The 25,407-nt window shown below is 35.1% G+C and overlaps 2 protein-coding genes and 2 non-coding genes across 4 annotated transcripts; 2 read left to right on the forward strand and 2 right to left on the reverse strand.

The window, feature by feature from the left end:
* Positions 1-8,502: 8,502 nt before the first annotated feature.
* On the reverse strand, positions 8,503-11,048 carry LOC106134623 (uncharacterized). The gene is made up of 2 exons (XM_013334717.2): positions 10,917-11,048; positions 8,503-10,550 (listed from the first exon to the last, which is right to left on the reverse strand). Exon 2 carries the CDS (start codon positions 10,343-10,345, stop codon positions 8,612-8,614), a length of 1,734 nt encoding a protein of 577 aa, XP_013190171.2. The 5' UTR covers positions 10,346-10,550; positions 10,917-11,048; the 3' UTR covers positions 8,503-8,611.
* A 4,121-nt stretch (positions 11,049-15,169) lies between these two features.
* On the reverse strand, positions 15,170-16,147 carry LOC106143382 (uncharacterized). Its single transcript, XM_013345443.2, has one exon. It carries the CDS (start codon positions 15,873-15,875, stop codon positions 15,474-15,476), a length of 402 nt encoding a protein of 133 aa, XP_013200897.1. The 5' UTR covers positions 15,876-16,147; the 3' UTR covers positions 15,170-15,473.
* Positions 16,148-20,850: 4,703 nt separating this feature from the next.
* Trnap-agg (transfer RNA proline (anticodon AGG)) lies at positions 20,851-20,922 on the forward strand. The gene has a single exon. It is a non-coding gene; the product is annotated as a tRNA-Pro (tRNA).
* Positions 20,923-22,764: 1,842 nt separating this feature from the next.
* Positions 22,765-22,836, forward strand: Trnap-agg (transfer RNA proline (anticodon AGG)). The gene has a single exon. It is a non-coding gene; the product is annotated as a tRNA-Pro (tRNA).
* The last annotated feature ends 2,571 nt before the right edge of the window (positions 22,837-25,407 follow it).

Here is a 25,407-nt window from a genome sequence, read left to right on the forward strand (position 1 = left end):
TTGAAGTTACAGTATCTATAGTTATATCATCATTGGCGTCTGATATTTTATTTGAGCGCATTTAATACATGCGCGATGCACCTGCCATTGCAGATCGATCGAGCCCCAGTCACCCGGTGACAGCCGGGGTTATATTATAGGATAAATTATGAAGCACTATTATTTTAAATGAGAACTTATAGTGGTTGAGGTGGTTAGGACTATTAAGTATATGTATTTAGTAGGGTAGTAAGGGCAGGCAGAAGAAATCTTGGCTAGATGTTCTGAATCAATATGCGAGAGAATGGACTTAAAATTGGAGACGCCAAAGACCAGATAATGTGAAGAGAAAAAAGTAGGAAGGTAGACCCCATGGTCTCAAAGTATTGCAGTAGATTGTGCACGCAAGGATGGAAGGGAGCTCCTTCTTGTGGATATTTCTGAGTTGTGGTTAGGTGAGGCAGAGCCAACATGTTGCCACTACCCACGATCCCTGCATACTTTTTTTTGCATTCATATTCGTCATTCTCTTTATGAAAGCTGGTAGGTTTGAGGTACTCTTGAACTGACCTTTTGCCAGGACGTTCCCGATGTGACTAAATTTATGCAGTTCATTATGTGACTGATACTTTGATCTCTAAAGTGTGGCTTTAAACTGACCGCGGCAACTCTCAAAGAAGAGCGCCGCGGTCGGATGATCTATAGAGAAGATTTATTCAATCTTCTATCTCTTATTTATTTTTGCCTATTCCTAGTTGTTGTTCAGCTTGCTCCAGGACTTCAGGGTCCTCTATCAGACATTTTTCTCTTTAGATTGTCTTTATCCAAATCCGTTCAGAAGATTTGAGTGAAAGAGTAACAAATTTACATTATTGTCTTCCTCTCACAAATTTGCGTTTTTATAAATATATAGTAATATCAAGCTGTTTTTCTTACCAATAATAGAATGAAAATATCGTAGTCCTAAAAGTTTCTGTCTGTTTAAATCTAAACCTTTTTTTTTCTTATTATTAAGAACATTTCATATATCATTTTCTTTTATTTGTTGTGACACTGATCGGCCTTTGGGAGAAACCTCGAAACATCCACAGACTTCAGCCACATTAGGTATAACTCGATCTTTACTTCCAGACTTTGATTAGTTTCAGGCTGGTCTTGGTATTAAGAAATATAAGTCAAAAATAGAAAATATCCTACAGTGGCGACGCCCACTAAGCTTAGGGTAACCAGACGGTCTAGAATCGTTAGGAATGTCTCGGTATTTTGTATGACAAAAGGCCGGCAATGTCTCCCGAAAAATCACAAATTGCATTTATATACATAGTAGAGTAGGTACATTATCTCGTGATTCTTGCATACTTATTTTGCTTCATCAACCTTTGTCGTGGCGCCAATTGTCGAATAAGTCTGTCCTTGTTGTAATTAGGGGAATAGATGTATTCAATTAACTACTACAAAATTGTGTAGTTATGATATAGGCTGTAGGCTTTAAACTGCGTTTCTTTTCCAAAAAAGCGGGAGTTACAGTTTAAGACGCGGGCGGATCTGAGGACAAAAGCTAGTCTGTAATTAATGTAAGTACCTTACTACTCCAATTGTAAACCATGTTTTCACGTAGAATTACTTATTTTATTGGCCTGTGATTCCACCACAGGTTTTCAGATAACGGCGGCTAACGGCGAGGACTGAAAGGTCACGTTAAGAAGTATGGCTTGATAAATTAAGATTTTAAAAGTAATTAGCTAGCTAGCTCATCGCTTATAGAAGAATTCCAAGTTGTCAAGTGTTTTTTTATTTCATGCAAAACAAGCCTATATACTACTAGAACATGACAGACTTGTAACAAAACACGTTGCTCCAAAATATAACTTTTAATTAATGAGATAATTTAAATTGACGAAATATTTTTTGTTAATTAACAAGTTGTGAAGTTTCAGCGCCTATGAAACGGGATTCGCTGAATCATGGAGTGAAACGCAAAACCATTCTGTTATACTATCAACATTATATTATGCGAAAATCTATATGTTTTTTCGGCCAAACCGCACGACCTCTCTTCATGAAAATTAAATTAAACTTATTAAAGATTGGCTTCATAGTTTAAAGTGCTTTAGTAAGTACTTCGTTATTTTGTCAAATCTTCAGTCCTACCCCTATTAAAATAATGGACAAGATCATGATTAGAACTGACTATTTTATAACTGACTTGATGAAAAATTCTTTTTTTTTTAGAAGAATACCTCGTATAATTTAACATCATCGATCTAAAACGAGTATTGAAATGCGTCATCAGTGTGCCTACCACGGGTTTTAATTGGTTATCGCTATCGACTATAGTAAAATACTCGTATATTGTGAAAATCATTTTATTTTCATCGACTATTAGCTTGTAGCTAGACTGTTTTTGTAGAATTCGATATAATTAATCTGCAACTAAATTATCCAATCCATATAACAAATTCATTAAAAAACATTTACTAATAAAAGTGAGAACATTCAGTTATTAACTGCAGTTAGTGGCCAAATTGAAGAATTCCATTGAACTTATATTTAAATGGAAAAGTTACTTTATTTAATTTTTAATTTCTTCCCAGACATCAAAGACCCATAGGCACAAACATAGATATATTTTATAAGAATGCTTTGGATTAAGATGAGAGTTTAAGACTATAGATTGTAGACCTATTTAGGTATAACAATCATACCACGACCGAAGCACAAATTGAATTTACTATAGCCGCTAACGAATAAATTGTATTTGTACCGACCGACTACTAAGCAGAACTCATGGTAATACACGCACATGCTTCTAGTTATTGAGCCAATAATACGTCCATGCCATGTGGGGTAAATCACTAAATAGGGACTGTCGGGCTACGGCACCCCTTCAATTAAACCACCAACCGATTATAGACTTTGCTAGTTCCGTTTTAGAAACCAGTTTCGATTAAAGGGGTTTGTTTATTAAAAATTGTGAATGAGCCGGGTTGTGGGTCTGTCTGTCCTTGTGTATTTTAGTATGGTCGCAAACTTTGTTGTGTTGTGAGTTTTTTCTTGAGCAAAAGGTGCAATATTAGATAAGTTAACGGACTTGTAAGGGAGACGTCAGTAGTCAGGTAGGTCAGGTTTCTTTTCGCATATGGTTAGTTTATGCACAGATGTCAGTTTTGTAGCAAATTTTAATACTGTTTTATAACGGGGTCTTACGATTCCGTAGAATTTAAGGTTCTGTTATCGATGAATTATGGTTGGTTGGACGATAAGTCGCAATTGAATAAAGATTATATATTGTAATAAAGGACATTTACTTGTTTGTTGATTATACTAGCAAAATCTAAGAAGAGAGAATTGTGCTTGAAGATAAGTTAGTTGTTTGATATAAAGTGATATTGATTATCACATGTCGGCGCCCCTAGGGCACTGCGGTTCTCAATTCATATGTATTATTGGTGTAGTTTACAGTCATAGTTTTGTTAGTGGTATACTTAATTCATATTTTTTATTAAAATTTATTTGATTACGTTGAATTGTAGAAAATCCCGTAAGCTTTTAACATGTTTTTAAAAATGTAAAAATTATAATAACTTACAATTATTACGTACTTTGTCTCTATACTCTGATAAGTAAGTATTTTATGACATACTAGCTTTCCGCCCGCGGCTTCGCCCACGTGTAATTCGGTTATATATAGCGTTTTTTAATGATCTCGACAGGGCTTTTTCTTCTACAGGCTGAAATCTTTTTACAACTGGAATTAAATATAGCCTGTGTTACTCAGGGATGATGTAGCTTTCTAATGGTGAATGTTTGAAATCGATTCAGTAGTTTCGGAGTTTATCGATTACATGTGTTTTACAGGCAATTACGTTTTTGACAATTTCATAGATCTGTTTAAGTATTTGCGTCTGATAGTCATCATCCCATGTGAATGAGCTGATGATGGAAGGTACAACTCCTCAACGGTTAGGAGTTGAAAGAAAATTCTTACGAAGTTATACGTACATGTGAGGCTATAAGTTTGACCTGATAATAAAAAGCAAATCTCATTAACGTTAAGAATTTAGGTGAAAATGGATGCGGACAAATTTCGTCTCTTCACTTGTTTCCTTTTAGCTGTTTGTATGGGTAGTGTTAACACAAAATAGGGATTTAAAAGCGTGATGTTATTAATGTTATGCATGTATGTACATAATTATGTATGTTATTATGTATGTTAAAGAAACGACTGAAAGTTGTCATACAAAGTCTTTTTTTTTAAGGATGGGAAATCATCAAATGACCTCTCCCGCTCTGGGTGGAACGGAAGGGAGTGTCAGACTTTTACTGACTAAAACCCACCTCGTTCCTTCAGTTGCCCTTTGCGTTCCGGGGCCACGGTATCTCGTTAGAACTTTCCCGCAGCCCCGGCTCAGTTTATCCCGTTTCCCCCCCTTGGGGGTTGACATTTCAAAAATCCCTTCTTAGTGCTCACTTATGTTACTAAAGGAACCTCTGTTCAAAATCTCAGACTCCTATACCGAGCGGTTTCGGCTGTGCGTTAATAAATTAGTCACCCAATCGCACCCCCTAAATCACGATTGGAGGGTAGTTTGAAAAAACTTATAATGTCAAACATATTTACTTGCCTATGTACGTGTTCATGCCAAGTTTCAAGTTTATAAACCCAAGGAATAAGATTTTTCATAGAAACGTTTTTACCCCTTTTCCCCCCCTTGGGGGTTGAATTTCCAAAAATCCTTTCTTAGTGCTCCCCTACATATCCCAAGGAACCTATATTCCAAATTTCAGCTGTCTACGACCAGTAGTTTCGACTGTGCGTTGTCTGTCAGTCAGTCACTCAGTAACGGAAGAGTTTTATATATATAGATAGATATACATATTGAGCTACGATGAGTGCTATATAAACGTCATACACAAAGTAAATCACACATTTTATTTTATAAAGTAGGTATTCATTTTATTCATCGTTGCCCAGAAACAATAAAAAATCTTTGAACAATTCAATCATCATACATATTGTTTTTGAGCATCCGGTTTTATTTCGCAGCGATAACAAACGTTATTATCTGAAACGTCAGTCGGTACTAGGAATAGTTCATTAAAATATAAATTCCAGGAATGAACCCCTAAAAACAGAATATTTTAACAAAGTCCATTTCATCCACATTTTGAATTCAAATGAAATTCGTTTTATTTTTGCGATTGTTTATACAAACAATGACGGTATCCCTCTGGTTCTAAAGGAATATTGGCACTTCGTATAAGTTCAGGAGTTCGGGTGATATTGTAAGTCTGTCATCATATTAGACTGGCCGTGTAGAAAAAACATAATGTGTGCCAGCTGCCCGTTTCACGTCATAATAAAAATAAATAAATAAATATATGCGACAAATTACACTGATTGAGTTAGCCTCGAAGTAAGTTCGAGACTTATGTTACGAGATACTAACTCAACGATACTATATTTTATAATAAATACTTTTATTAATAAACATCCAAGTCCCACGCCAATGAGAAAAAGTTCTTTTTTCATCATGCTCTGGCCAGGATACGAACCCGGGACCTCCGCTGTCACAGACAAGCGTACTACCGCTGCGCCACAGAGGGCGTCAAAAAGCGTAATAGCGATAGTTTTCCGCGCGATAAAAACGGCGTCGCGCGTGCCATGCTACGGGGACAGTTTCTCTACCCACCCAGATTGTAAAAATCAATCAAGGAAGAGGCTTATTAGTTTTTTTGCTACCAGACTAGTATAAAAGCTCTTAAACCTACTATGATAAACAATTATTACTATTCCTTGGCCAGTCATATGAAATGGTTTTGTAATAAGGCTGTGAACAATGCGTTGTCTAATACGGCTTAGGTTATCCTGAAAAGGCTGCCGAGGTTAGACGTCACATGTACAAACTTTACTCACCTAATCTAGGATTATGGTCAAAGGGGGCCCGGGCTCCTCTCCAGAGAGGTATATAGGATAACCGAGACTAAGGTCTGGAGGAAGAAAATGCGTGTTCTAATTGTATCCTAGTTGTTATGTATGTTATGGTGTTGTCAAAAATTGAATTTTACTAGCTCCGAAAATACGTTATGATGAAAACAAGATAGGTTTAAACAACCCTCAAACCCTAAAATACTGGAACTGAAATATTGAAACGTAACTTTTTACCACAGCGCCGACTGATAGCAATTACGCGTATACGAACTACCAAACTGGGAATATTGTGTTTTGATTTGAATGTACCGTGTGTATGGTTGGATTTTACGAATATTTGAGTTATTACTTTTGTTTCACTGTGTAACGCTCTGTGAATAGTGTTTCAAATTTATTCTGCTTTTGGAATGCATGCCGGCGGTATATCAAGCTATGTAGGACATTAAGTTGTGATGTTTAAAGCTCACTTTGGTTTGACTGTGTCAATATTTAAAAAGGAATTGGCTAAGATCACTTTTTTATCTTTAACTGCTTTATTCTTAAATGATCATTCAAGGTATACGGATTGGGGTAGCTTCAAATTAAATGTGAGGTTACTTAAAAAGGTTTTTATAAAGATTTTCAGTCATGGAAATAATCCAAGTTTCTCACCAGAACGACGACACAATTCTGGAGGGTATTGAGTTTTGTGGTTAGTTAAAGTTTGCTTGGACTACGACTAACTATGTATCAATTAAGATCTTGTTAAATTTAGGTTTGATTCTTATGCCCGCGTATCTTTAAAACTAGCTTAAGTAATTAAAGTGTTCTGATAGGAAAAGAATGACTCTTTTGAATGTTAGTTAATGGTAAAAAAAAATATCATTAACCTCAATAATTTTAATGACATAAACCCTAGAGTTACTTACTTAACATGCTTAATTTTTGTGATGTTTTTGTAGTACTTACATGAGAATATTTCTGAATTTTGGAGACAGCAGGCGGTTTGACAGGCACTATATTAGCATCAAAGAAAGGTCTTAGACCTAGATTAAATATACAGATTGAATTTTAATTTAGGATATTTTCACAGCATGTTTGGAAGATTTTCATCGTTAAAAACATTCAATTATAAATTATTAAAAAATTCCAAATTTTTATACATTATTATGGGACATTTCAACATAACTTAATAATTATCATATCTTTTGGTTTCAAAACATTGGTTGACGTCTAATAAATTACTGAAAATTAAGTTTACTGCCGCTTACAAAGCGTCAGTGCAGAAAAAGCGGTATCAAGTTACACTGCAGCATTTTATTAAGTCCTTATCTACTTATAGGAGTCGGTCTTCTAGCTTATCTACCAGAGAAACTTCTAAACAAATAACTTGTCTAGAAAAAGTGAACTAAGTCAGTCCACCTCAACATCAACTCAGAAGTAAATAAATCTCGCATTTTCCTTTGACCCATATAACATTCTAGATCTAATCATTTTTCTAGGTAACATTTCATTTCCTGTTTGTTCAGTAAGTTTTAAAAAATTAACAATTCAATAACAACCCCTTACACTCTACACTGAGCTTTAATTTATTTTTAAATATATATATGTGATGTTCGAAATGACCCAAATTATTTTGATATTCTTTATAGCATTATCTAACAGTCTACCATTGGGTTAAGCAGAGATCCTATTTGTGGGTGATAATAAATAATGTATAATAAACAAACTAACTCATATATATAGAAACAAAAAGAAAGAAAGAAAGAAAAGAAAGAGGAAAGAGGCGTGATTTTATGTATGTATATACATACATACCTACATATAATCACTTCTATATCTCTTGCGGGGTAGACACAGCCAACAGTTTTAAAAAGGCCACGTTCAGCTATATTTGCAGCAGCTTGATGTCGCTGTTAGGTACACTAAAGATGCTGTGAACAGGCTCCGATGCATAATGGCGGAGGGTGCAATTGGGAACACGCAAATAAGGGAGATAGTGTCCCAAAACCTATAACACAAGTTGAATTTACTTCAAGACTAACTCAATCTGTGAAATTATCCTGTATCTATATAGTACACAGACTTGGCCTCCAGGAGGGATCATATTATTTTGAAAGTAACGTTAAATAAATAAACATCGTCCAGGAATAAGAAGCTTTAATTATAAGATTTAATCAATCTTTGTTATTGAAATGAAGCTTGTAAAATAACGGGAATGTATTCAAGTATACCACTTCACGAAGATTTTAAGGCTGTTTATTTTAGGTTTGTATAACTTTGGCAATACTTGAAAACATCTTGTTATCTTGAAAACATCTTATTAGCTGAGTCAAAGTAACTAATTATTTTATATAGACGATTTATGTTATAAGCATTTGAAAATTTCCTCTAAAGTGAAGCTAAGCTAAAATATCATGTGAGATTCATACAAACTTTAAACACGTACTTATGTAGGGTAACCTGGTCTAGGAGTACGCACTTAAGGTTCAAAATGTTAAATAAAAATAAAAATGTAGTTTAGGAAATCAACTAGCCATTTATTATGCTTATAATTTAAAAATCTTACATAAAGTAACATAAAAAATTACATAATTAAGTTGTATCGTTCATAAAAATCAAAATAATCAAAATTGTGAATTGCGTACTCTTACAAGTACTATTGGATAAGAGTACGCAAATACGTCGACAAGAGTACGCAGATCTTCCATTACTTTTTTCTTACTTGCAGAGGCGGCAAATAAAATTTCCTCGACCCTCGTAATTCGTACAAGCCTCATGCCACCATTCGGAACATTTTGAGCAACCTATCCAATCTTCTGCGGGGGGGTCTACGTATATTTCAGTGCATGCTGGGCATCTCCAAACTTTTTTTTTGGGAATACTCTTTGGCACTTTAAAATTTTGTTTGCCTTTTTTAGAAACAGGTTTAGAATTTGGTCTTCGACCAGTCTTTAGTTTTATCTTCAGTACATTTTTAGGTTCTTTCTTTGAAGCCAAGGACTCCTCGAGAGCCAACTTATATGGCGACCCACTCAAAATATCAGATTTTGCCCTTTTACGGTTAGATCTTGACAGACATTCAGCTCGTGGTAGGGGAGCTAAATCTTCAAGCGGTATGTGAGGCGATCCGGTGCTTTGAACATAGATACTGGCAAGTGGTGTTCGCGCTCTATCTGTCTCAACGAACGGCTGAACATATGAAGTAGAATTGTTTGAGCACGAGGGTTGTGGAGAATTTCTGGGATCATTATTCTCTAGGTCAACATTTAGTACCAAATCATCAGTCAGTTGGGAAATCTGTGTTTCATTAGATTCTGCCGAAGGCATGTTTTCAGGCAGATCATCAGCTGATTGAGAAACATGTGTTTCATCGAATTCTGGCAAAGGCATATTTTCTGGCAGATCATCAGCCGATTGAGGAATCTGTGTTGAAAGAGATTCTGTCAGTGGTCTTTCTGTCACTGCACTAGCTAAGAAATCTTCTTCTCCAAAAATGTCCGGGTTGAACGGTTGAATTCCGGATATCTTGAAACTCTGGATGCCATTTGCCGGGGTAGCCGCTTTAAGGTAAGCCGGAGTCAATATTTGAGCAATCTGATAAACGGTTATCACTCGACCAGGATGGTTACGCAACCATTTTTCACACTCTGATGCATAAAAAATTTTGAGGCTGTTATGGATGCAGCGATCGAGTGGTTGAGTTTTATGACTACTGTGAGGAGGGATTGTCAAGGCGTGAATGTGGTTTTCCCGGAAAAAATTGACCGCGTCTAATGTGCAGTGTGACGTGTGGTTATCGAGTATTAATAGTACTGGATTATCTTTGCAAGGTTTTGCGTGGTATTTAAAATGAGATAACCAATCGACAAACAAAGAACTGTTGATGTAACTCGAATCTGACACCATTCCTATAGAGGAAGGTGGGGCTCCATCCAAAAGCTCGGCCTTCATACGTTTGCGTGGAAATATGAAGGCTGGTGGTATAAAATTCCCTGCTGCATTAACTGCATTCACGAGGGTTACATTGATGCCACGTTCAGCACTGGAAATCTTGTTCACGCAACGCTTCCCTTTTATAGATATCACCTTTGGAGCTTTATTTGGCACTGTGGAAATTCCGGTTTCGTCCATATTATAAATTGCATGAGGAGGGAACTTGTATGAGTCTAACAATTTCGCCAGATTTTCGAAATAGCGATCGCATTGGGGCTTATTAAAGCCTATTGCACGAGCGACGCTGGTGGAAGTAGGTGCTCGTAACGACAAATCTGGGTGCCGTTTCAAAAAAAGTCGGAGCCACTCTGTACCAGCCATTTTTTTTTCTTTATTGAAACGATGTTCTAATCCATTCTTTTCAGCAAAATCATAAGCAATTTCTCGTATTTTTTGAGTTGTTAATCCATAGAACATGTTATCTATTTTTTTTATATAATTGCAGAGCTCTGTTTCCATTTAACTGGAAAAGGTTTGTGAGTACCTACCCAAACTTGCAGCTGGAGAGGATCTCTTCAGCCTCTTACGCAAGGTGGCTTCATGCATCCCCAAGGATTTAGCAACTGACCTCTTTGATTCGCCTGCCTCAACGCGTGTTTTAGCGTTGAGCCACTGTTCTGGAGTACAAAGACTTCTTTCGCTTTTTCTTTGACGTCTAGACATCCTGTGTACAATATAAAAATTACCTACAAATTACATATAATATTTCTTTATGTAAATATTAACAACGATAAATAATAAATACATTAACTAAACAAGCTTTAAAAATAATTGCGTGTAAGAGTACGCGCGCACTCTTTTACGGTACATAAGTGCGTACTCATACACATTCTAACCAAATCGGAAACGAGCGAAATTTAACGCCACCTCTTGGCGTTGACCGGAATTACACGGGCTGCATGAGTTAAACATTGCCTTTGAGAACTACACAGTTCACTTGGTTTTTACAAAATAAGTACATTCTTGTCTCGAAAATACTTTCAAAATCCTAAAAAAACTTAATATTTTGACCAAAAATCTTTAAACTTACGTAATTTCTTTGTTTTCATCCGGATTTGACTTTTTTTTCGCACAGCACTTTTTAGTTCAGTTGACATCAAAATACGACTGAAGTTAGCCGAGTATCGTAAACAACTTCACGGCATCGGGTGTTGCGTACTCTTATCGGATGCGTACTCATAGACCAGGTTACCCTATGCCTGAAGAATTCTACAGGTACTCGTATTCCCGTATATTTTTCAACTTCAAAACTTGCGAACAAAGGAATTTCGAAGTTTCTCAAAGGTTCAACAATATACTTTTTAACATTTCGTTTGACGAAACCAAAGGAAACAATATAACAAATAACGACCTCTAAAGCACAAATTAATGCAAAATGTAACTAAAAAGCAAAAGTCATTTTCTACCAGTCAACCAGAAGACTTAAATCGTGGGTGGCTGTGGGCGTGTGTGTCCAGTACATCCATACCAATCAATACTTATATTAAAGACTAGCTGTTGCCCGCGACTTTATTCCGAAAATTGTATACCAGTTTTTAAAAGTTGGACCTTGCTAAACAAATCTGTGAAACCCGTATTCAAATTGGAGCAAAAGTTTTACTCGTGATGCGAGAACAAACACACAGACAGACAGAAATTCTAAAGATGAAATTTTTGGTTTTGTTTGTCTATTATAAAAATCGATATCGATTTTTTATAATAATGAGAAAGTAATTGTATTTTTATTCCTTGAAAATTTACTCAAGAACATCTGGACCAATTGTGATGTCATTTGAAACACAGTAACCTTCAATATCAGAATATACATAGTCAAATTTGTTAATTTCTTATTGTTTCAGAATGATACCAGACTTCTCAACAGTAACGAAGGGGGAAGTTTTACCTCAACCCAACACAGCATACGATTTGTATAGAGCCTTACTTACTACGTTACTTAGTAAGGGGCTGCCTCCAGACATGACCAGTACTGAGGTCAATAAACTCTTGCTTGAATACGCCTATAGAGGATGCAATATTAGGTATAGGAAGGATAACGATGGAGCCTTATCATGAACAAAGGAAATGGGTCGATTGTTTGCCGCTTTATGAAGAAGATTGATATGAAAGAAGGAAAACGCCTTGAAATACCAATATTATATTATACTGAGTAATAATGATAAATCATGTCGTATTGTAGAGTAATATGTTCTTTTGAAAGGGGTAATTTTTTGATATTATGTATAGATCTCTACGATAAAATTCATATGAAAATATATATCCAACATATATACATATAATAACTTCTATATCCCCTGCGGGGTAGACAGAGCCAAAAATCTTGCAAAGACTTATAGGCCATAGTAGCTTTTTACAACATCCATGGGAAAGAGATGGAGTTGTCCTATTCTTTTTTCTATTGGTGCCGGGAACCACACAGCACTCAATATATAATTAGATAAAATTTAAGTTGGTTAATAATTTTGTGTTTCTTTTGAGACGGTAAATGTTTACCCAGAAGTTTATTTATGTTTCGATGATATTATTCAAAGATTCAAATACTTAGCTATTTTAGTAGAAAAATAAAGTTGCCAACAACGGGCAATTAATTCGCTTTATTATCTAAGTATGTAGAGGTTCTAAATAATATAATGCTATTTTAAGGAATAAAGGTTAATTTGTGTAAAATTATAATAAAAAAGTAAGCATGTATAAGTGAAGAAAAGAAAATATTTGAATAAAAATTATTATATACGGTGACCATTTTTCATACTTTATAATTAATGTTTGATGTGCGTCTATTCCATTTGTCGGCTTTTACGACATCCTTGGGGAATCCGAATAGATGGAGTGGTCCTATTCTAAGGTGCCGGAAACCTTACGGCACTTAATTTAATAAAAAGATTATTTACATTATTTTAAATTATAATTATAGCGTTATTGCAAATACACATAATTTACCAGTAGGCTAATATCGAATCATATCGAATGCATGTTTTTTAAACCAAAGATAGTAAAGTTAGGTTACTTAAATATTAAATATTTTTAACGTACTTTAGATAAGGGACTAATTTAGGAAGTAAATATCCATCGTACTAAATAAGATATTTTTTATTTTTAAATCATAGAAAATTACTTAGTAAAAATATATCATGACTTTAATAAACAGTTTGTAATGTATTAGTACACAAATAAGATATAAATATATCAAAGAAAAAATATATAATGAGTTTTATTTTGCTATGACTTCTAAGTGTGTATTTCCTCAGTCGTCTATTTCGATACTCTCGTCGAAACATGATGGATCTGTGAATGAAAAAAAATGTCATAAAGCCCATAGTAACAGAACCTGCTTTATGGCAAATTTTTTTTCTGTTTTCCAATGTAAATTTATAATTTTTTAAACCGATTTGTTTTTTCATATGTTTTTCGCTTTTTCTCTTTATTAATCGTGAAGTCGAAATAAACAAAACTCCAATCTTTTACATTTTATATTCTATTCAGTCTACATAATATTAATTTAAATACGAAATAAGTAAACTTTTTAATAATTTCTGCAACGTGAAATAATCATTTATTCTTGATGAAATTTTTATTAGTAAAACATTAATGAAACGTCTAGTGAAGTATCTTAATTAGATAAAATTTGCTTGAATGCAAAAAGTGATGAATGTTGGTGGAAAAATATCTTCTCTGCCTACCCTTCCGAAAAAGGGGCTGGTTTCATATGTATTAATTTGTGGATGAACATAAAATACCATAACATATAATCACGTCTATATCACCGCGGGATAGACAGAGCCAACATGCATCAAATTACTGAACTGGCCACGCTCAGCCGCTTGGCCCAACGATAGAATCGAGATTCAAATATTGACAGGTTGCTCGTCCATCGCCTAAAAGAGGCATTCCAAGTACACAAATAAATAATATAGTATAATAATAGATGAAATAAGTGAAAACCTCCTTTTTACGAGGTAAACTAATCGGTTACTCCTAGTTCATAAATCCAATTTAAAAACATTATTCCCTTGAAGCACCATGTTCGTGTAAATTTAGGCCAAGTGAGATTTTAGGTTAGTCCCTGGTAAGCTTGTTTATCACGTCGTGGTAATCTGATTTTGCTAGGTCAGTAACGATTAAACCTTCACTTGAAGGTGCATTAGATTTCGCTCGCACTTCTAACTATTTAGGTACAGCGAATATTTGTAGCGTTCGGGTGTTAAACATTGTTGTGTAGGTATTGAGATATAAAATTATTTATTATAATTTTTTTCGGGTGTTAAAAATACACTTTTTCCGTATCTTATTCTAATTATTTTGTTCCTTAATCACTGTCATAAATTTTATTTCTGCTCCTATGTTTTTCTTCAAGGTATCCATATCCCTTTTTCGGTCTTTATTTAAAAACCAAACATTTTTAACTTTGAGGCTTTCTTAGTATTATGGCTTTTCTCTTTTCTCATGTTTCCGTACCAACCCAACCTATTATTATTCAGTTTTTTATTTATTGTTGCCACTTTCCTATTATATATGCTTGTTATGTATTTTATCCATACCTGTCATTTCAAAAAAGTATTTATTGCATCTCACTTGTAGGCAGTTTTCGTTCATTTGTCGCTTCAAATACTCAATACTCAACTCTTTACAGCATGAACTCCACTAGATAAATAAAATTTCGTTTTTGTTTACCGTGGAATTACTCGATTTATGAGTATTATTTTTGACTGCCCTAATTGGGATTAACACTAGTTGTTTGTCCTTTGGCCGTTTCCTACGTCTCTATTTAGCAGCATTTAAAGCCGAAAATGCAGTCGCTAATGCGCTGTTATGAGGAGACAAAAAGACTTGCTGATAAAAAAAAATCCGCTATAAAATGCTTATTGTTTTTATACAAGCATAGTATACAGTTCCATCAAGGCATATATTAATTTAATTGTATCTTAATGATGTCAAGTGACCAAATTAAGCAACTACGCAAGCGTTACTGATACTTGTATTGACGTTGGATTCTTAAGGAAGAGATAAAGAAAAAGAATTTAAAATAAAATTATATACTTATAAACTTATGCGATTGAACTAAAATGTATTATTTTATTACATAAGTCCATCATTATGAGGGTACTACAAAATCTCGGTTGTGACATCAGTGTATTATAAAAGAATCTAGATTATACAAGAACGCTAACATTAGCAATATAAAAAAAGCGTTCCTTAAAAATATAACGTTATTAATATTGTTCGCATATGCACAATGGGGAATGTGGTAGGGGTTGAAGAAATAATCTGTTAACACACATTTTCGTGAACGATTTATTCGATCTTTACATCAATAGAATAATCTTGCTTATCAATTATACTCCGTAATCTGACTAGATAGTGACTAGAATGCCCTGGCGGGCCACCTGTTGCTTTGTCAAGCAACTACCAACCTTACACAGTCCATCTTAAGCACTAACCAGAGCCCATAGTAAGGGTGCGAGAGTCCTTTGTTTCGAAGGAAGAGAACCATTTAGAAGGGGAAAACACTGTCGGAAAATAGAAGTCTCTCGAAAAGGGGGAGGTCAGGTACATAGGGAGATTAGTTCCTGGGCTCTGGGCCGAGCATTGCTCAGGCCACCGCCATTTCGTCGATCCCGCGGAGCAGGCGCGAGCGCAGCCGGGCGAACACCGGGTGCTGGATCGGGATGCCGCGCCCGTGCAGGAAGCGCAGTGTCTCCTGAGCGCACACCAAGAATCCTAGTTGTTCAGGATCCATATCCACGGGCACAGAATCCAATAGGGGGTCGTCGTTCTCGTCACCGTAATCACTGTTCCCGTACTCCAAATCCTCTTCGGTGACGCGCGGATCCTCCACCTCGATCGAACAGATGCGGCCGAAAAGCCTCTTCAAGGCCTCCCGCTTCTCGGCGTTGTCGGAGTCCGCCGCTGGCTCGCTGCGGCATCGCTTGCGACGACGTTGTCGCCTCACCCGCCGATCGTCGTCACATTCGCGCTTACGTTTGCATTTCATTATTACAGTTTGCCCGCCGGCGTCGGGAATCAGACTGCGAATGGGCTGTGCACAGGGAATTGAAGGGCCTCGATGCGATTACACCGGGACGCCGCGTCTCGCTCGCTCGCCGGGGGGAGGCGGGCGTTAGAGGGAGACGGCGAGCCCAGCTGCAGCGGGAACAGCTGGGCGAGCAGATGCAGGGCGCGGGGCACGCACGCTTTGTTTGATAAAGTTTATTCGGGGAAATAAAACTGTTAGCCGCGATTGCGCGGCCGGGCGGGGAGGGGCGCGGGAGGACCTCCGCCCCGGACGGCAGCTGCGTCGCATCTGCCGCTCTCAGGTGAATCCACATGCTGCGTCTCAAGGTGCCGACGTCGATTAATTAAGCCGCCTGTCGACTCCGGGGTAAACAAAGCAATAGCTATTGCGAACATACTGGTACATAGTTGCGATGCAACGGACTGCCTTTGTCACAGATACATGGCTATGTGCAGGATAGACTGCATTTCTGTTTACTTGGACCTTATGTGTATGTAATTGCGATAACAGTGATTTTATAGGGCAATAATTCAAATAAAACCTTTCTCTATGGTTAGTTTTACCTACCTCAAATACACCCTTGTAATGTGTGTGAATATAAAACACAAAGAAAAATTGGTAATAATTGATAACTCTCTAAGCAATTTTATACTTTTACCCGACAAACCTTTTACCCGTTAAATTGATTATCAAAAAAATTTCTTTGTTTCTGGTCTCAAATAAATCGGCGAAACAACGGCAAAATTGATGGCGAATTTCACTCGAGCTGACAACGGAGTTAATAAAAACTGGTAACATTGTAATTTTCAATTGGAAATTCGGACGGTTCTTTGTTATCGGCGGGGATTAATATCGCCCAGGTTTCAAAATAGACACGCACACCGGCTGAAAAACAGCGCGCCACGCTCTCCGGACTGCAGTCTATGTGTGCTCATAGAGTTATGTATCTCCCTATGTAATTGTAAAAATCAATACGAGCCCTATGTAGTAGGTACGACGAGCTGGCTATGTGCTATTACTGTGTGATACCCAGATTTTCCGGGAAACACGGCTAATGTGAGCGTGTGCGGACGTATGAGCTTTCCAATAATCCGAGTTACATCGGCCTTAGGTCCAAAGGAGTTCCAGGTATACACCCCGTGCACAAAGGGGGCTGAGTGTTCTACAAAGACGTAGAGGGTTTATGTGCAAGTAAATTTGTGAACTCCATTGTTCGAGTTTCATTGGATGTTCCGGAGTTATGTCATTGTTTTGAATGTAAAGCCTTTTGTCTAAATAACTGTTAAAGTAACAACTATAAGTACGGAATATTTCGAGCAACAATGATAATTTAATTTTTAAGTTACTCTAGGTATTTTTTTATATCTTCAACGTGTACTTTGGCATGACAAACAATAAAGTTAAAAATCTCATAAATTGAGCTTATCCAAAAATGAGTTATCTTTGTTCCGAAACAAAAATATACCTGTTTATTGAATAAGAAGAAAATACATCCGATTAACATTTGTCAACATCTTTACTAAAACGATTATATCAACCATTGTACCAACCCGTTATATATTACATATTTAGCCATTTTTCTAGGAAACCCTTTGATGAAACCCTAAACTAAAAAGACTGAATATTGAATTGCTCTCAAGAAAAACAAACGAAGCAGTTGGAAGTATATCCGATCCGGGATTGTTATCCTTAGCTGAACACTGACAGAACTGAGTATTCCCAGTTCCGTCCAAACTTCAAATACTGTAATGAAGTAGTTGGCAGAATGCAGTTCTGTGAAACTTTATACAAGTTCCTAGTAGCACCCCTTTTCAAACTCTATGTAGAACTCAAAACACCTAGTGTATGTTCAGTTTTATCATAGGCACTGATATAATTAGGAGTGAATTTTATTTTTCCAATGGTGTCGTAAAACTACTAATGACGATGACTAAGGGAAGAGCTTTTAAACGTGAAATTCTTGTTTTAGGAGATGTCTTAGCAATCTGTCACTATTTTGAATCTTAATTCCATATCAAGTCATATTTCATCCAGTATTTATTTCTAATAACTGACTATTATTTAAATTTATAAATCATAATTTTATAATATTTTACGAGTTATGTTGATGGAGCGAAAGAAGTATGAAGGCATCTTTGCAAGTGGAAAAATATAGTCTCTGCCACTAAGTATATGCTTAATAATCGATTTTGTACACTCCACGGCAATTTTTTTTACAAATTTTAATTTGTACCTATGAATACAACACTGTCAGACAAATCAATGAAACATGCGTTGCGGATAGCAACGAATTACCGCAAAACATCAAAACGAATCACGATCGGCAACTAGGATCCTACCTACCAATACATTTGTGTGTGTGTGTGTGTGTATCACGTCGAGCCTATGTACCGATGCTTGATTAAGTTGAAATTAACCAATTCGGTCATAGCGGGTATTATTGGCTGTCACAAACAGGCCAGCGCTGTCATTGTAAAGCGACCAAATTACACAAAGGGAAGTACTCTTAATATTTTGCTGATTAATTTTGCCAATTATCTCTGTTTGTTATGTTTATACCCGACCTGAGGGCATTTTTCACGAATTGAAAGGCTTGTCTTTTCTTTATAAGTCACTTCGATTAATCTAAGATGGAAAGCGAGGGGCGATAAGGCCGAATTATAAGACGCTAATAATACACTTTTGCGCGAGGTTTTGCTCCCGTGGGTAGCCCCAGTAAAGTCATGTCATAATTACTTAGTATATCTATATATTTCATTTATAAATGAGTCGGTTAAAAATACTAAATTTTGCAATTGTTTTGTGTCCGACTTTAAATTTACATGTGATTTCTTATCTGTTTGAAATTTTTTAACGGTTGAAGCGCACTTTATCAAGTTGTAAAAAAAATGTATTCTTTCTGGTTTCCATAGTAAACTAATTACATTATTAATATTACGAGTATAACTGTAACTGACTTAATTTATTAAACTTGAATTGAACGGGAGGTGCTTCAAGTGAGCACCATCCGACTAACAAGTCATTAAAATAAGATATTGCAATTTGACCTCCATAATACTGTTTACTATTCTGACATTACGGAACTCTTTATTATAACCTACAAATGTTTTTTTGCCTATTTCAATAGTTTTCGGGTTTCCTGGCGAAATTGAAGGCGATTGGGTCCAGGCGTTTTTCAAAGGTGATACAAATGGTAAAACTGAAGAAAGTTTGAAAGGGAGAAAAATGATTGTCCATTAACAGATATATGAGATATATATGTAACATATGGGACACTTTCCTTTCTTCAATTCTTTTAGATGACGAATGTTTACCATTACTGTTTTTTTTTTGTATTTTATACCTACATGGTGAATTTTTGTAAATAATGGAAATTTTAATTTTTACAGCATGCTTGGACGATGAAACTGAGTAGGTTTCCATAAAAGTTAATAGCAAAAAGTAAAAAGGATACTCTTTCACAAAAATTGAGTGCTCAGCTTTATTAGGGGAAAAACAAATTTTGTCGCTTTTGCTAACCACACAGTTCATCGTCCAAACATAAAATTTCAACCTACCGTGTCCATCTATCTCTCGGGAGACATAAAACCACAGAACGAAACCTGTTATCGAAAACGGAAGTTAATAAGTAGCAAATATTGAATCAAAAATTCGTAGCTGAAAAAAAATAGCAAATAGAAAAAATAAAAATTCTGAAATTTAATAATTAAATTCCCGTAATATCAGAAGACAAAGGAAACTAGCGACATCAAGTGCCTTCTACTGAACAATTTCATTACAATTGGAATGAGAGTATGTGTACTAAACAAAATTAAACATACATTTGTTAATGGTATTTTAAACTTTAATCCTTGGGAATAAACGTCTGTATGTTCGTATTTTGACTAAGTGCCGAGTTACATTTGACGACATGCAGATCAGAAGGCATTCCATACAGGATTTCGATACAGGCCAGTGCTTTTCAAACTGGGATGTAAAAGACTGACAAAATACAGTATAGCAAGTATTATATGTTTAAACAATAAAAAAGTGGGTGTAAGTTTGAGGTTTTGTGAATTGACAGTTTTTTAAAGTACCAATACCGAATATGAATTTATTCTGTATATTTTTGCAATAAACAATGCAGATTTTAAATGTCTCTGTTATCGAGATCCAAGCTAATCGTTCATAGATTTTAGGTACCCATTAACTTAATATGACTATGAAAATCACTTCAAAATATAATTTTCTAGACAATCACGCAAAAAAAAGTTAGATAAAATGTTTCCTTTTAAATAGTACGTAATGCAAACAAAAAAAAATTCTAGCGAATAATTGAAAAGCAAGAACAGCTAAGTAATAAGGCTCCATTGGCGACGTACCCCTTAAAGTAGGACGATAATTCCCAGAACGTTCTTTGAATTCCATCGTAAATTTTACTGGGCGCTTATTTTTTACATTCTCAAATCATGACAACATGCCTATCTCCCCGCCAATTCGGGGAAATCGTAAACAGGAGAATTCAAATAATTATAATAACGAAGGTAACAAAAGAGACGTTCGTGTTCACGCGGAAGGCTTCGGGGAAAATTTATTTCTGGTTAAAGCCCATCTCATTCCAACACTTTTTTATAAAAAACAAATATAAAAGTATTTGTAAGGTTTCTTAGGTACATACATTTATACATATACATTTACATACATACACATTTATATAATCACTTCTTTATCGTTCACGGGGTAGACAGACCCAGCAGCCTCGGAAACACTGGAACGTTCAATTCATTACACCTTATAGATAAAGAAGCGACAAAAGAAAATAATTGATAATAGATATGGTTAAGTCGATTTGGTTTAATTGTTTATAGTTGTAAGATAAACGTTTTATCGTTATTGATTTATTGCATGGGTAATAAAATATTATCAAATAGGAATATATCGAGTGTAAAGAAATTTTAGAAGACAATAAATAGCCGGCTCGTTGGTCTAGGGGTATGATTTTCGCTTAGGGTGCGAGAGGTCCCGGGTTCAAATCCCGGACGAGCCCAAATTTTTATTATTACACAGTGATAGATGTTTTTAGAAAACGTGTGAAAGTTAGGAAATGAAAACATTAACTACGATAAATGCGATTCTGACATCCAAACTTACAGATGAACCTGAACGACCTGTAGTCAAGTCAATTGATAATTTCTTATATACATATGTATATTCTACTGGTGCCCAATAGATTTCCATTCAGGAAGCAAGTCCATAATCTTCTTTTTGACCAGTAGATTTTCTTAAACTCTACATAATGTTTATTTTATGTGGAGTATATATTATTATCTATGTCATACTTATATATGTGATCTATTTATTATTTCTTTAACGGTTCGACCGGCAGAGAATGCCTTTTGGCAATAATTCCCTGACCCGTCGTACATTTTACGTGCATATAGTTTGAATAAATAAATGTACCGATTTGTCAAGTTTTATTATAGTTTTTGATGTATCAAGGTTTGAGAAATACATGCTATGCAAGGTTGTGTTAGTATCTGGGCATGCCATCTGGAGATGTCTTTGTGAGACCGACAGCTATCTTGCTAATTTCTATAATGTACCTGAAACTGCATTGACCAGTCTTTGATTAAACACCGTAGTTGATACATACACAAAATCACGTATTTTATTCTTAAGGGGTAGACAGAGCCAACAGTATTTATAAAAGATAGCTGAATATTCTTACTTGCACAGTGTTTCGGTGGTCATATGGATAGAGATATAGAAAAGACTGAAAGGTCACGTTCAGCTATTTGACTCAATGATGAAGTTGAGATTCAATCTGTCTATACACGTTTTGACGGTCTCTGTGGCGTAGCGGTAGTACGCTTGTCTGTGACACCGGAGTTCCCGGCTTCGAATACCGGCCAGGGCATGATGAGTTAAGAACTTTTTCTGATCGGCCTGGGTCTTGGATGTTTATCTTTATAAGAATTTATTATAAAATATAGAATCGTTGAGTTAGTATCTCGTAACACAAGTCTCGAACTTACTTCGAGGCTAACTCAATATGTTTAATTTGTTCCGTATTATATTATTATACATACACAAATATTTTAAAGAGAAATGATTTTTTGGCTCAAAAACTAATTGATAAACTTTGATAAAATTTATCATAGACACAGTTAATATCTTCAGGAGTAACATAAATAATAATAATAAAATGACTGAGGACTACCGCTTTACAGCTTTACGTGCAGTTAGTGTTTTAAACTTTTTTTTTTGACGAATTTGTATCCAATTTTATTTACAATGTATGAAATGAATATAAAATCTAATTACACCCCTCTCTTTCCTCGGGGGTTAAAAAGCATTTGACTAATCATGTTGCTGATAAGTGGGTGTTTCTTTATGTAAATTATTCAACTAAATTATACACCATTATTAGAAACTGTAAAAATTAAAAGAAAAAAATATATAAAAAGTAACTTTAAAGTATACTTTAAAAAAAGCAAAAGGTAGCCAATGGACATTAAGGAGCGTATTATGGTAGCAGGAATATCTACGTGACGTACTAGTAAGTAAACATTATTATTTATTTGGTGAATAGAGTTGGCTAAATGTGACAATAACAATTTCTACACTATACTCAAATTTAAATTCAAATTCAATTTGAATTAAAAATAAAAGGAGCCGTGGGCGAAAGCTAGTGTTAAATGATCAATATTAATTTGGAGATAGTAGCAGCAGTGTTCAAACAAATTTTATCATTATTTATAGGTATCTTCTGCTCATAATCATGTTGTATGATATTTTTATTACTATGCCATAAAATTTAATCGATAAGTACTATAATATTCTATTGATTTGTGTATAACAATCGATTATCCAGCAGCAATAAACAACCGGCTCGTTGGTCTAGGGGTATGATTTTCGCTTAGGGTGCGAGAGGTCCCGGGTTCAAATCCCGGACGAGCCCAATACATTTTTGTTACAAAATATTTTTTTCTTTATAATTTAGTGCACTATTATAATTTACATTGAATCGATTGCTGAGAAAGTTTCAATAAGAATACTACCAGAAATTAGAGAAAATAATGTAATTTAATATAGCAAGTATCATAATGTAAAATTAAGCAGTTATTTGCGTCGCACAGTAAAGTTAAACGCGAAGAGAACATGCTTAAAAATTAATGCTTATATAAACTCACTATTCCGATAAATCCCAACTCGTATGAAAAATACGGAAATCAATTACATTTCTACGGCTTCCTCTCGGAAAAATGGTAGATGTTTCAAATCATAACACTTCCATTTTATATTGACGTAAAATAAAAAAGTGTATTCGGTTTGTTGAAGAAATGTGATTCATTCGAAAAACCTAACGGCCGTCACACGAAAAGCTTTTAGCCAATAAAGGAAAGCGCCATTGGAAACCGTGTACGTAACGTAGTATGGTTTCGTGTCAGTGATATGAAGAAAAATAAATAGGTTACGACTTCTAATTTAACAGGACTCTCTATGGATTTTATATGATTCTTGGCTTTGTATTTCAAGAAAAATTTTTCACACAACAACGAGTTTGCTTTGTTTGTTCGTAAACTTTTATCTCCTTTTGATGCATTTTCATTTTAACCTGAATTATTGCATACAGAAAAGCAGGAAGACTTATATAAGTGAAATATATATAAGAATCGCGCCTTTACTTAACAAAAACAGTTTTTGTCGTGTGGGTCTTGTGATAAAGTGGTCTAAGGGTTATAACACACCAAGTACTTATTTAAAAGTACTATAATTACTTATTTAGGTACAGGGAGGAAAACGCACACCGTATTTTTCTACCCTATTTATATTATTTACTCGTCAGTGATGTTATCATTTCAATACATATATTTTTCCGTGTAGTATTTTGTCTGACCAAAAAATTGTGAACGTGATAAAATTTATACTTGCGTTTTTATCCGTTTTACCCATTCGTTTAAAGTATTTAAATTGTAATATTTATCGATTCATGTATTGCATATATTATATAAAAAAAGTTATTTTTAATACAATTTATTGTTGTAAAAGTTCTTCCCTAACACCCAATGGTACACTTTTATATATTACTTTGAGCAGTTAGTTAGCCTATAATGTCAAATTAAAGATAAGAATAAAAAAAGTGTTAATAAAAGAAACGATTCACAGAAAATAATTTTCATTTAACCAATAACAAAATTTGCAATATTACGCAGCACATTATTTCTCTGTATATAAATAAATCCTATCATCATTGCAAAATAAATCTATAAAATAAAACATTTTCTCTTTACTATAAATGTTACTGCATGCTTATTTCATTATTTTCACAAAGCCGATTATGGCTCAATGTGAATTCGTAATGGCAGCTAAATGTATTTCTGTAGTGCTTCATTTTCAATTTTTTTTTGTATTTATTTACAATCTTAATCCTCTCTTAATTTATTTTTTAAATGTATTGTATGTAAAGTCGAGTGCAAAAGCCAGTTCAAATAAAGTAAAGACTGACTTACAGCTTCCTAGTAGTTTCGGCTATGGAGTAATATTTTGATTTTTTACAAAACTTTCTGCTATAATTTGTAAGCAAATCACCAATGTATGTATAGTCTTAGGAACCTAGATTATAAAACTACGATAGCCAAGAGCAGAACCGGAAACATGCAAAAATAGTTATATTCTAAGGAGGTAATTTGTTTCTTTGTAATGGTTCATTTTCGGTAACACTAAAGAGATCATAAAAATTCTTTCACAGTTAAAAAGATACTATACCTGCGGGTGTTATATGTTATTTAAATTATTATGTACCTACTTCGGGCGAAATCGTAGCGAGCAGCTTTTGACCGTAGCGGTTCGCTTCTACTTCTTCCACTCTTCAGAGACTTCACGGATACATTTCGACAATATAAGCTAAAATGAAAAAATTCTGAACTGAATTCAAAGCATTATATTTAACGGCTAATTCCCGCCATGGCGTCAATCTGCCAGTCATGGAGAAAAATAAAGGAAACCTGAGCACCCTAGTGACTTTACGAATTAAGGATTTATGACAAAGTAATGAAGGCAGTATAATAACGGCGATATTTTGTCAAGGAAAATTCCGTCTCAGGTGTAAAAATATCTTAAATGGGTCGCAAGGTATTCTTAAAATGTGAAGTCATTGTTATTAATTTATAAAAAGATCCAAGAAATTTATGTATGTCTTCTTTCTCTCGGCTTTTGTCCCGGTTGCATCCTCATCACTCTAGGGAGGAGTCCGGGATATGCCTTTGACCATGGATCCTGGATTGGGTATGTCAGGTTTTTACACGAAGTGACTTCGTGATGGTTACACATCCAGCCGCCTGAATGTCCAGATTCCCTCACGATGTTTTCCTTCACCGTAAGAGCATTGGTTAGAATTTAAATACATACATACATACATAAAATCACGCCTCTTTCCCGGAGGGGTAGGCAGAGACTACCTCTTTCCACTTGCCACGATCTCTGCATATTTCCTTCGCTTCATCCACATTCATAACTCTCTTCATGCAAG

Source organism: Amyelois transitella, chromosome 17, assembly GCF_032362555.1.
Source record: "Amyelois transitella isolate CPQ chromosome 17, ilAmyTran1.1, whole genome shotgun sequence".
Lineage (NCBI taxonomy): Eukaryota > Metazoa > Arthropoda > Insecta > Lepidoptera > Pyralidae > Amyelois > Amyelois transitella.

Excerpts from the sequence above, each read along its gene's own strand:
- LOC106143382 (XM_013345443.2), bottom strand. The coding sequence starts at position 15,875 with ATGAAATGCAAACGTAAGCGCGAATGTGACGACGATCGGCGGGTGAGG.
- LOC106134623 (XM_013334717.2), bottom strand. The coding sequence starts at position 10,345 with ATGGAAACAGAGCTCTGCAATTATATAAAAAAAATAGATAACATGTTC.